Source organism: Phocoena sinus, chromosome 7 (assembly GCF_008692025.1).
Source record: "Phocoena sinus isolate mPhoSin1 chromosome 7, mPhoSin1.pri, whole genome shotgun sequence".
In the NCBI taxonomy this organism is placed as follows: Eukaryota; Metazoa; Chordata; class Mammalia; order Artiodactyla; family Phocoenidae; genus Phocoena; species Phocoena sinus.
The window spans coordinates 55,643,095-55,656,130 of record NC_045769.1 but is presented as its reverse complement, the minus strand read 5'-3'; the positions used below and the strand labels follow the sequence as shown (position 1 = coordinate 55,656,130).

Here is a 13,036-nt window from a genome sequence, read left to right as displayed (position 1 = left end):
GGTAGGTGATCTTTTTATAGGACTCCAACCTCAAATAATATTTTTGATGTGCTGCTGTTTACTCATTGATAATTTTTTGAAAGGCTGTTAATGTTTTATTAATTATAAAATTAGCAGATGTCCAATGAAAAGGGTTGCTTGGGGAAAAATATAAGAGGTAGTTTAGTTCTTCAGGAGAAGGAAGTATTCCCTAATCTCTTTATGATTAGCAATTTTTGGAAGTTCTGAGAACAAGTCAATGCATAATGCCCCAAACCAACAAAACCTAAAATAGGAAAAAATAGCTTTCCATGTTCTTAGAATATAAATTTCATACCAAGTACAAAATTAAAGCGAAATTTGGAAGAATATATAATTATTAAATCTAGGGGCATATGTCCCAGTTAGAGAATACATCAACTCAAATTACATTTCTCAGATAAATACATTATTACATTATAATTTAACAGAGATTAGTGTTATATTAGAAAATGGCTAATTTAAGCTGACTTTCAGGGAAACTTCCATATGAATAGTAACAAATAAGTGGAACAATAATTCTTAAATCACTGAAGAAAATTTAGACTGGTTCAAAAAGCTAGAGGCTTTTTGTATACCTTTGGTATACAAGACTTTTACTTAGACCAGAAATATAAATGTTTAAAGTATACTGAGGAACTATTTCTCCCTCTGGAGTCAAATCATGCCTTTGGAGTCATTTTATGTAATTTGTCCAGTAAGAAGTGATTTCCCCTAGTGGGAAGCAGCCGCATAGCACAGGGAGATCAGTTCAGTGCTTTGTGACCACCTAGAGGGGCAGGATAGGGAGGGTGGGAGGGAGAAGCAAGAGGGAGGGGATATGGGGAAACATGTATACATATAGCTGATTCACTTTATTATACAGCAGAAACAAACATAGCATTGTAAAGCAATTATACTCCAATAAAGATGTTAAAAATAATAATAATATAATTAGTAATGTAAAAAGAAAGTGATTTCCCCACATACCATTTGAATTGTAGAAATACTTTAATTGCATTGCCTTTTTAATGTAATTTTAAAGACCACAAGACTTGGACGTTACTTGATGGTTTAGAAAACCCATATCTTTCTTCCTTATGCTCTCATTTAAAAAATGTATGTATGAGAACATGGATAGTGTTTCAGATTTCTCTTGTGTTGGTCCATGACTTTGTGTTCCGTTAGGTGTGTGCATGTAATAGAGAATGTGTGTGTCTACCTTTCTTTCTCCTCTCACAATCCTCTTCTTTGATTCTCTGCTTTAAATAGACATAAAATAGAATATTTTAGCATGTTTTATTCATATTTATCCATAAAGTTTATATGCCTTTAAAAGCAGATTTAAAAGTTGAATCATATGCTTTATCTCAAAAGAAAAAAAATATTTTCAAAATGGAAATTGCTTTATTATGTCTCCTTCTTTAATTAATATATACCCAGTATAAAAAAAAGAATGAATATTTAGAATTTGGGGGGAAAAATCATCTCAGGTTTCACCACCTAAATTGTTGATATTTGTACCATAATTTATTTCACCAATTTTAGGGACCTAGAATTGTTTTTGTGTTTTGTTTTGGGTTTGTTTTTTTTTTTTGTCTTCTGGCTGCACTGAGGGCTTGTGGGATCTCAGTTGCCTGACCAGGGGTTGAACCCTGGGCCGCGGGAGTGAAAGCCTGGAATCCTAACCACTAGGCCACCAGGGAATTCCCCCTATTGGATTGCTTTTATTTTATCACAAAGATACATACATCTTTACACACCTGATTATTTCCTTAGGACACATTCTTAGAAGTAGAATTGCCTAATCAAATTAAACTCTTCCAGAAAGGTTAAACCAACCTAAACTACCATCACCAATGTATTGTTCATTATGTTTCTTCCTTTGTGAATTGCCAATGCATGTTCTCTATCCATTTTTCTGATAATGTTTTTTTTTTTTTTTTTTTTTTTTTTTTTTGCGGTATATGGGCCTCTCACTGTTGTGGCCTCTCCCGTTGCGGAGCACAGGCTCCGGACGCGCAGGCCCAGCGGCCATGGCTCACGGGCCCAGCCGCTCCGCGGCATGTGGGATCCTCCCGGATCGGGACACGAACCCGTGTCCCCTGCATCGGCAGGCGGACTCCCAACCACTGCGCCACCAGGGAAGCCCTCTGATAATGTTTTAATTTATCTCATTGATTTGCAATAACTTCATATATTAAAAATATTAACACTTTGTCATAGATTTTTTCTATAGGTTTTTTTCTTCATGGATACTGATTTTGTTGCCATGATTAGTACATTATTCCGCATCCCAAGATAATTAACTATTTACCTAAAATATTTTCTACTGCTTTTTATGGTTTTCATTTTACATTTAAAATTTAAGCCATTTGGAATATATTGTGATCTGAAGTATGACGTAAGAGATTCAACGTTTTTATTTTTCGAAGTTGTTAAATAATCCTTTTGTTAAATAATTTTCTTACTGATATAAACATATTTAGGGTTTTTTAAATTAAAAATTTTATTTTTTTATTTGAAATTTATAAAATGTATTTTAAAATTTAAAACCACTCTTTAATTTTTTTTTTTTTTTTGGGCGGTGCGTGGGCCTCTCACTGTTGTGGCCTCTCCCGTTGCAGAGCACAGGCTCCGGATGCACAGGCTCAGCGGCCATGGCTCATGGGCCCAGCTGCTCTGCGGCATGTGGGATCTTCCCAGATCAGGGCACGAACTCGTGTCCCCTGCATCGGCAGGCGGACTCTCAACCACTGTGCCACCAGGGAAGCCCCACTCTTAAGAGCAGTTAGGTTCACAGCAAAATTGTGGAGAAAGCACAGAGAGTTCCCCCATCCCCCCTCCTCCCACCACACACACATAGCCTCCCCCATTATCAACATCCCACACCAGAGTAGTATAACTGTTGGATCCACACTGACAAGTCCATAGTTTACTTTAGAATTCACTCTTGGTGTTGTACATTCTATGCGTTTTGACAAACGTGTGACTTATGTTCACCATTATAGCGTCATACGGAATAGTTTCACTGCCCTAAAAATCCTCCATGCTCCACCTAGTGCACCCAGTCTAGCCAATCTTTTTTCTGTCTCCATAGTTTTGCCTTTTCCAAAATGTCGTATAGCTGGAATTATGTAGTATGTAGCCTTTACAGATTGACTTCTTTATCTTAAAAATGAAGAGATATATATATACACGTACATACATATACATATATACTGTAACCAGGTACTGTAATGAAATCTTTTTTTTTTCTATTTGATTTTCATTTGATTCTCACGTGCATTTCAGTTGGACAATGTTATTGTTCATTAGTTAGCACTCTGTGAACATAGTGTCAATAGGACGATAACCAGTGTTATTATTTTGTTGCTGACATCAATAGAAATGGTAATAATCTTTCACCGTTAAGCTTGATGCTGGATTGGTGTGTGTGTGTGTGTGTGTGTGTGTGTGTGTATATGTATGTATGTATGTACAGAACAGCACAAACATGTAAAGACAGGTGTTCCAATATTTGTTAGGAGTTCATAAATATTTGGGAATGGATATTGAATGGATGGCGTACTTTTTAAGTCAGGATGATTGTAGAATATTCTGACTCCTTATTAGCTTTAGTTGTTTATTATGGATTGCAACAATTATCTCGTAATTTAGTATCTTCTCTTCCTTGGCTATATACTTTTTTTTTTTTTTTTTCGGTATGCGGGCCTCTCACTGTTGTGGCCTCTCCCGTTGTGCAGCACCAGCTCCGGACACGCAGGCTCAGCGGCCATGGCTCACGGGCCCAGCCGCTCCGCGGCATGTGGGATCTTCCCAGATCAGGGCACGAACTTGTGTCCCCTGCATCGGCAGGCGGACTCTCAACCACTGCGCCACCAGGGAAGCCCGGCTATATACTTTTTATAACCTTATTTCTATATTTATGATTCCTGTTTTCTTACATATTTAAAAATGAAAATATAAGTAAATACATAAAGTAAAACAGTTAAGTTTGTAAATCCAGGAGTAATTATCGTTACTTTCCCTATATTTATCTTTACTAATTTTATAAGTTTATAAATGTTAATGCATTTGTTCTTATTCTTTCATATTTAGTAATGGAAATGATTAAGACCATGAATTTTCCTTTTATTATAGCTTTAGCTATGTTCTACATTTCTAAATGTGTAATATTTTCATTACAATATTTTGAATGTTCTTCGATTGCCTTTATCTTTAGTTTTTCACCCTTGAGTTAATTGGAGAATCCACTCTACCACTCAGAGAGAAAGAGAGGGGAGAGAGGGAGAGGGACAGGACTGAGTGCTTTTGGCTTCTACTTTTGTCTATTTTCAAATATTCTACGGTATCAGTTTTATTTTTCTTCAACCCAAGACATATTTAGGAAAGTGTATTTTTCAAAAATTTTCTAGAATTAACCCCTACTCGCTTCATCTTTTTCATTAATATTTAATTTATTGAATTGCTTCAGAGAATGTGATCTAAATTCAGCAATTTCAGTAGGATCTATCTTATTTTGATTTGCTTTTTACTAATTTTACCTGATGAAGCCTTTTTTAAATTTGCCAGATAAAGATATTTATTTTTATTGATAAAGATTTCATTTTCCAAGTTGAAGTCTTCCTTATGTTCAGGAATATTTTTTAATATTATTTCTTTTCTTTTTGCTTATTGTTTTCAGGGTCATTAGTATCTGTAGATCCAGGCTGCATTATCCGTTAACTTTTCCCTGCCCTTCTTTCTGTTTGCAAGCTGATTTCCTCAGCTTTATCTTTCTAATCTATTTTTTGTAATTTGTTTTTTTGTTTATTTTGGCCACACTGCAAGGCACGTGGGATCTTAGTTCCCTGATCAGGGATCGAACCCAGGCCCCCACAGTGAAAGCGCTGAGTCCTAACCACTGGACCACCAGGGAATTTCCTCTCATTTATTTATTGACTGGCTTTTTTTCCTGCAGAATCTTTCTGTCCTTCATTAACATTTTAATTACTGCATTTAAATTATGGTGTCATTATATGTTTCCTTAATTTCCTACCTTTGCCAGTTCCCATTGCATCTGAGCCTGTCTTATCTCTTATTCAGAGACTCCATTTTTCTAAAAAGATGTTGTGAAAGTGTAAAGCAATTGTGCTCTAAAGCTACCTCTCTTTTTTTGCTAGAATTAACATTCCAAATAAACCCTCTATCTATCTCTTGCACATAATAATTTTCTCTATCCGGGGAATAATTTTTCATAGTGTTTTATACACATACTTTTTTTTTTATACTTTGTATAAAAGCTGCTCTTTGTCAAAAGGTTATTTGTGCCAAGTATCCTTGGCTCCCTTCATGTTTACTTGGTTAGCATTCAAATCCTCTTAAAATTCACCTTGAAGGGCTGGGTGATATAGAACATAGGTTTGTCTTTAGTCATTTACTTAGTATAAAGAGCCTTAGGAGTTGTGGGGAGGGATTAGAGTCTTGGTTGGTCACAATCAGAGAACTTGTGTCTGTATACATTTTCCTCCTTAGTTTTGCAAACGACTCCACCAGAGGCCAGCTTGGGGATTGGAGGCTGTATTTTGAGGGTGCATTGGGACATGTCCATGATGCTTGTCCAAAGGCAAGATTGAGGAAAGCAGCAAAGGGCAATCAAGGTACCTGTGGACTTGCCATGCCAGGAGAGGTGTGCCTCCATGGCCTCTGAAAGCTGTTAATCTGTGGCCACCCTTTTCCCTGTGCCTCTTGCCACCTGTCTTTCCAGTTTTGAGGAAACTGGTGGAGCTTCCCAGACTTTCTTCCTATACCACTTCACTGTCTTGAGAAGGGGAGTCATATGTTGGTTTCATACATCCTGGTTTGGTCCTGAATGAAGTGATTCCTTAGACTTTATGGCATGTGGTGGCCACTGTTCCCTAGAGTAAGTACTAATGGTCTTTTTTTTTTTTTTTAATCCTTTTAGTCACTGCTGTTTAGTCATTTTCTAGAAATATCCTTATCAGATCTTACCCTGCCATCTTTCCTGGCAGTCTCCAGCTTACCTTCTTGAAATCAGTCCTTAATTTTCTTTTTCTCATCTGTGGCTTAATGACTTTAAAAATAAAAAAGATTTCCTACCCTTTCTATTTAAGGAAAAAAACTTTATTATATAATGACATTGTAACGACTATAATATATAATGACAATAGGCATTTGTTGTTCTGGTGACGATCTTGATAGAAAACCAGTTTATTCCACCTAGCAGTACAAAGACATTTGCGTTGATAAGGTCAGTTGATAGGAATGTCCTGCTCCAGGTGACTGGTGTCTAGGATTATCTAATGTGACTCCTCCTAATTCTCTGTAAATAAGTGATGCAAATACTGGAAAAGGCAAACTATCACTATCCCGAACACTGACATAAAACAGAATCTAATTTCAAAACTGTGGAGGACTAGACCCCAATTCTGTGATATCTCAAATTGAGGAAAGTCTAGCCAGGTCCTGATTATGACAAACCTCAGCTGCACTTGAGGAGAAGGAGACTGCTTGAAAAGGGCAAAAAAAGGCTTTGCTTTTCTTAGTCTGTCCTCGTACTTAGAGGTCTCAGTTGGCCCCAAACAAAAAAAGTCGTATCAGCTCCTCGCTATTGCTCTAGAATCCTAAGCGTGATTCTGCAAAACTCCAGATTAAATCACCAAGTTGAGATGAAGGCTGAGGAGAAATTTTTGATTTTTTGGGGGGGCCAGGGGGAAGGGGAAGGGAGGCTTATATTGCAAGTGAAGACTCGAAAGATACCATTTTACTCTTGACCTTGTCACTTACAGACTCCAGGTTCCAGCATGATTTAGAGAGACTTAAAGGAGAACATTAATAGAACTTTAAAGGGGGAATTGTATCTTCCAAATTAATGGGAAATATAAAAGTCAATTAAAACCATGTAAAAAACAGTATTATAAGGAAAGGCAGATTATATAGGAAAAGCCATCACCCATTAAAGGAAACAAAGAAGAACCAAAAAATAGAAAGTATAAAATGGTATGACAGGGGTAAGGCCAACTATTAGTGAAATAGTAAATGGAAATGGGGAAAACTTTACTAAAATTAGATTTTTTTAAAACAACCCAACATGATCATTACTAGAGGAACACATAATACAAAAGTATAGAAATAGAAAGTTTAAATGTAAAAGCATGGACACATTTCATTAATTACAACAGAAAGAAAGCAGGTGATATCAAATAAAGCAAAACAGTGAAATAAACAAAGCAGGTCATTTTATAATAATCAAAAGTGAATAATCATAATGAACTCTTCTGTGATAAATCTCATTGTTTCAGAAAAAACTGAATACAATCTAAATGTCCCACTAGAAGAATGGTCAAATGTATTGTGTTACATCTGTGTGGTGGCCTTATATATAGTGATTAAGAATGGTGATACTAAAGTTTTTTTGTTCACAAGGAAGGCTGTTACCAATGTATTGTTGATTGAAGAAAGCATATTGCAGAGAGCATGGACATTTTTCTTCTACTTTGGTTAAAGTATAACCAAAATGTTAACCAGGATTATTTCTAGGTGACGAAACTAGAGTCAATTTAAATATTTTCATCTGTACTTTTAATCTTTTCCTGTGGTAAATGTAGTACATCATATTATTGTGCCCAAGTAATCACTACCTCTTCTTCTGGGAGGATTATACTTTCATGCCTCATGGACTTCAATTTGCCCATGTGACTTGCTTTGGCCAATAAAACGTGAGTGTAAGTGGCATGTGCCGCCTACAAGCAAAAGCTCTAAGAACTGTTGAGTCGTCCTGCCATGGCTCTTTTCCTCCTTCACATGGGGGTTTCTCCTTTGGCCTGGAAGGAAGAGGATATAGAGCAGGGCAGCAGCCGACCTCCTAAGAACATGTAAATGGGTAAGAAATAAACCTTTCTTTTAAGCCCTTGAGATTCTGGAGTTGTGTGTTACCACATCACAACTTAGCCCAGGCTAAGTAGTCCCCAGTTTCAGATGTTTTTCTGAACACACACAATGTATGATGCCTGTAAACAACAAGTTGTAGAAGTCTTTCCTGCCACTTTTTGCTTTAGTTAGGTCCCTAGGTCCTAAGTCTGAATTGTATGTCACTCAGTGTAAATGCAAATGTTACAGTACTTAGAAACAATTGTAGTGATCCCACTGATGTGAAGGAGGAATGAAACAGGGAAATTAGATGTTAGGCTCTTATATTGCTGTTTTCAGCCACAATACTTTTCTCATTGAGTAGAGGAATTATGTTGGTGTTGACATTAAAATGTATGGTCTAGGGCTTCCCTGGTGGCGCAGTGGTTGAGAGTCCGCCTGCTGACGCAGGGGACACGGGTTCGTGCCACGGTCCGGGCAGATCCCACATGCTGCGGAGCGGCTGGGCCCATGAGCCATGGCCGCTGAGCCTGCGCGTCCAGAGCCTGTACTCCGCAACGGGAGAGGCCACAACGGTGGGAGGCCCACGTACCGCAAAAAAAGAAAAAAAAAATCTATGGTCTAAAATAGGTTTACAATTTTGTTTCAGCGATTTCTGAAAATGTGCTTTGACAGAGATGAAATAAATCTTTTTTAAAATGTCACAGCAATTCTTACATTCTAGGAATAATGAATAAATAGTCGCAACCTACTAACAGAGTTTAGACTTACTTTTGTAATGCATTTTGAAATAGAGCAGTGATCAGACACTTGATTTATAATCAAATTGGAATGATCTTTAAAGGTCATTTCATTCAACCTTATATTAGGTACCTGAAACTCTTTTTGTTAAAAGAGATTTTTAAAAATAATAGAAACAAAAACAGTAACCTCAAAAACAATTCTTGGAATGAATTAAATTCTCTCACTCACCTTTTCCACATTCCTGACATTCTTCAAGATATTCATAATTATAATTCAACCAAAACGCTGCCCTTTCTTCAAAGACAGATTACCCTGAAAATATCATTTTAAATTAAAACCAAGGTGTTAGCATCGATGTTAATGAGGAAAGTGCAGTTGGATGCTGTTAGGGAAAAGAAAAAGTGCATCAGAAGAAATGTTGGCCCTTGATGTAGCTTGGATTAAATTTACTTCCAAATGGATGAGAGTTTGATGAGTTTGGTTGTCTCGGCCTCATCCCTTGGGGCATTTGAGCACATCACAGAACTTCCGTACTTTTAGCTCAAGTATCAGCATATACTTGTAAAGCATCTTGGACCAGAAAGCAAAGTACTTCACATCAAGAATTTGAGCAGTGTTCTTGCTTTCTGTTTGCTGGCACCAGAGTTTGGCTTGAGAAACTTTACTTACGCTTATTAGGCTACCTTCATAAAACAGAAGGATTAGCTGACCACCTAGCAATTGTCAGGTTATTACTGTCTCTTGCCAGTACTAAACGAAACCTGATCTCAAGCCAAAGAAAGAGCTCCACAGCTCTTTACATTTCTATTAGCCCAAACACTAGTTTTGTTTCAAGAGAAAGTCTTCGAATTTGGGAGTAAGTAGCTTTTATTTTCCCTGTGGTGACAGGTGATGTCAAAATCTTGTGAAAGGAGCACAAGTTCTATTCACTAGAAAGTCCCAAGTTTTTCCGATTTATAGTCATTTGCCTTTTAATTATTGGGATGGTTCTTTCGAATATTCTCTATAACCTATTAACTATTAAAATCCTGATTATATTCAGGGTCCCATACTCCGTTAACATAATGTTGCAGATTTAAAAAATATAACTATAGGCCTGTATAAAATTTAATTTGCTTGCACTTGCAGAGTTTACATGATCTATACATAAGTTATTCGATACATTTGTACTAACATAGTCTATTAAACTTTTGTCTCCAGCCTAAATTCCTCAGAGCTCCAGACCTACCTTTCCATGTGTTTGTCCCCACTTGAATGCCTCCTTTGTACCTTAAAGTTAACACGTCTGAAACCATACTCATGACCTGCTGTCAATTGTGGATTTCCTTTGTCCAGCCCTCACTAGGAATACCAGAAACCTGGGAACCATCCTCAACACCGCTTTTCCTCCTCCATATCTACTCACAACTGACAGGACTAGGTGCTGAGTTTCCTGCCACCTCTCTAGTTCACTATCTCTTGTTTCCCGATCAGGCCTCCCTCATCTTCTTTACTTCCCCAGTTTGGTTCTCCTCATGGCTGCCAAAGTGATCTTTTAAACACACAAATCTGGTTATACCTCACCTCTGTATGGCCTCCTATGCTCATGATAAAAATCAAAATGCTGAACATGGACTACAAGGCCCTGCAGGAATTGACCTGTGCCTTTCTTTGACCATCATGGCACTGTCTCTGTGTGCTCTGATCATATTGACCAGCGTGAATTCATTGATCACACCCAGCTGGACAACCGGACACCTGGTTAACTCTTTCGTATCCTTCAGATCTCAGCTCAAGCCCACTTGCACAGGGATACCTCGGACCTCCAGACCTAGTGAGTTGCCCTCGCCATGTGTCCTCCTAATACTCCATGCATCTTCATCCTTCTTGATTTTTTTCATTGACTGTCTCTCCCTCTGGACTGAAAAGTTTAGGTCTCACTTTTCTTTGTCCTAAAGATTGATTTCTCTTCATCACCAGCAACTTTCTTTTCTAATTTGTGCTAAAGTACTTACCCAAGGGTTCTATGCTTCCTTCAAGGTATTATGATTAAGATTGGGCCTGGAACTTAGCCTTACACCTTCTTAGAAGAGGACAAGTTCACTTTAGTTGTCAGTGTTTTGGGACACAGATTGTTTGTTGTGTAAGCTTTTCATCTTACACTATCGTGCTTACCTTTAAAAAAATTTTTTTTCTAGCAACCTGTGTTGTCAATTGAACAATGCTTCTCTTGGGGACAAGTTTTTAGTTCTATTAGTTACAGTGCAGACTTTCCTTATGTGAATCCAAATGAAAAATGAAATGGTTCGTGGCTGTGGATAAGTGAAGCCATTCCATCATTACCCCAGTCCCGGGACATGCCTGTCAGTCTGTAGATACTTGTGAGCCTGCTGGTTGCTGCGAGTCATATGTAGGTATGCTGTGGTCTTGAAGTACAGATAACAGTACATATGTGTATTCCTTGATCCTTCCCAAATGCTGGATCATACGATGCATAAGGTACATCAACTCTTTTGCCTTTTGTCACTGACTGCTTTTTGTCAGATTTAACCATCACATGCATGACATGACTGAACTAAACTGATGACAAACATGCATGGAGATCTTATTATAATCCACTGCGCAGGGGAAATTAAATTTCAAGGGAAGAAACTGATATACTTTGGCATGAGGGTCCAGAACATAGCATTGTAATCTGCTTTAAAACAACAATACAAGGGAAGAATATCACTTTAACGTGTGGTTTCTTCCTGTTTTCCATGTTGACAAACTCTTGTTACATACTAATGCTTTTATCCTCTACCTTAAAATCTAGAAGAAGAAATAGTATTTTGTAATGTGTCAGAGTTCTTCCTCTCACCTTTTAGTACTGTTGCCTAGAAAAAATGATTTTTAATTTAAGGATTTTTAAATCATTCACATGAGGTTTTATTGTTTGTTCATTTTGCTTTTAGGTGTTTTGGACACCCTCAGTATTTGCCTCATCTTTTCTAGTCAAACCTGATTCATGAAATGGACTAAAGCTGAAAAATCATCTGCTTCTTTGTCTGTGAATTCGAGACACGATTGGGATGGTCTTCAGTGCATACAACTAGATTCAAACTGCAGCTATGAGTTCAGATGAGAAGGGCATATCCCCTGCTCATAGAACATCCACCCCCACCCATAGAAGTGCCTCCTCTTCGGCATCCTCTCAAAGGGACAGTAGGCAGGTAAGATAACAGTGTAAAGTGCATTTTGCTATTTTATGCAACTATAGTACCATTAGGATATGATGGGATTGCTAATTAAGTCTGAAATTTTTGCTGTGAAGATTTTTATTCCACAGGAAAACTCTCTGTTTTCTGTAGATCTACCTGATGATGTCGTGAAGATCCTGCTCTAGCTTTTCTGTGATTTAGAATCCTTTTTCAGAGTACAAACTACAGGAAGGGTAGCTAAGTGAAGCCCTGCAGTGTTCTCCTCACATCTGTACCTGGAGGCAAGAGGCAGCTTCTGGAACATGAATGTTCTGTTCTTCCTTCCTCATTCATGGAGGTGGAAAGGGATCTGAACAGTCTTCCTCCAAGTCTCTCACTGGTCTGCCAAGCCCTAACTTCTGTTTGGAGTTTCATGGAATCTGGTAACAGTCAGATTCAGGAATCAGGTTACAAATAAAATTGTAGAATTAGGGAATTAAGAGAACTAAAATCAATAGAGAAAATAAATTATTGGTGCCTAATTATCCCATTGAGCCCATTCTGTAAATTATTTTTGTTTACACAGTTACTTTATTACTACTTCAGTGCCTAGTCTACAGGCAAGGTTGTATGGGGATTAGGCATATGAATTCTCTTCATTGTCAAAACAGGTGATTGTTTTGCCCAGCACTTGTCTGAATATTATCATTTGCCATTGTAATATTGAGTAGAATTTCTTGTGTAACTGGAAATGCACAATAAGCAGAGGTTAACTTTTTATGAAAACTTTCCTTTTGGGGGACATTTAATTAGTGAACATTCTTGAAGAGTTTTCCCCCACATTTTATTTTATTTTATTTATTTTTAACATCTTTATTGGAGTATAATTGCTTTACAATGGTGTGTTAGTTTCTGCTGTACAACAAAGTGAGTCAGTTAGATATATACATATATCCCCACATCCCCTCCCTCTTGCATCTCCCTCCCACCCTCCCTATCCCACCCCTTTAGGTGGTCACAAAGCACCAAGCTAATCTCCCTGTGCTATGCAGCTGCTTCCCACTAGCTATCTGTTTTACATTTGGTAGTGTATATATGTCCATGCCACTCTCTCACTTCATCCCAGCTTACCTTACCCTTCCCCCTGCCCATTTCCTCAACTCCATTCTCTACATCTGCATCTTTATTCCTGTCCTGCCCCTAGGTTTGTCAGAACCTTTTTTTTTTTGATTCCATATATGTGTTAGCATCTGCTATTTGTTTCT

General features: G+C 37.6%; 1 protein-coding gene across 8 annotated transcripts in view; it reads left to right on the top strand.

Moving 5' to 3' along the window:
- OSBPL6 (oxysterol binding protein like 6) overlaps positions 1-13,036 on the top strand; it is a 213,135-nt gene that overhangs the window by 109,763 nt on the left and 90,336 nt on the right. For 7 of the 8 annotated variants that reach the window (XM_032638030.1, XM_032638029.1, XM_032638028.1 and 4 more), the window contains exon 2: positions 11,547-11,804. In XM_032638030.1, coding sequence (XP_032493921.1) covers positions 11,703-11,804 — 102 coding nt within the window. In that variant the 5' untranslated portion in view covers positions 11,547-11,702. Of the gene's footprint in view, positions 1-11,546; positions 11,805-13,036 lie in introns of those variants that run through there. The other variant, XM_032638035.1, reaches the window with a different exon arrangement.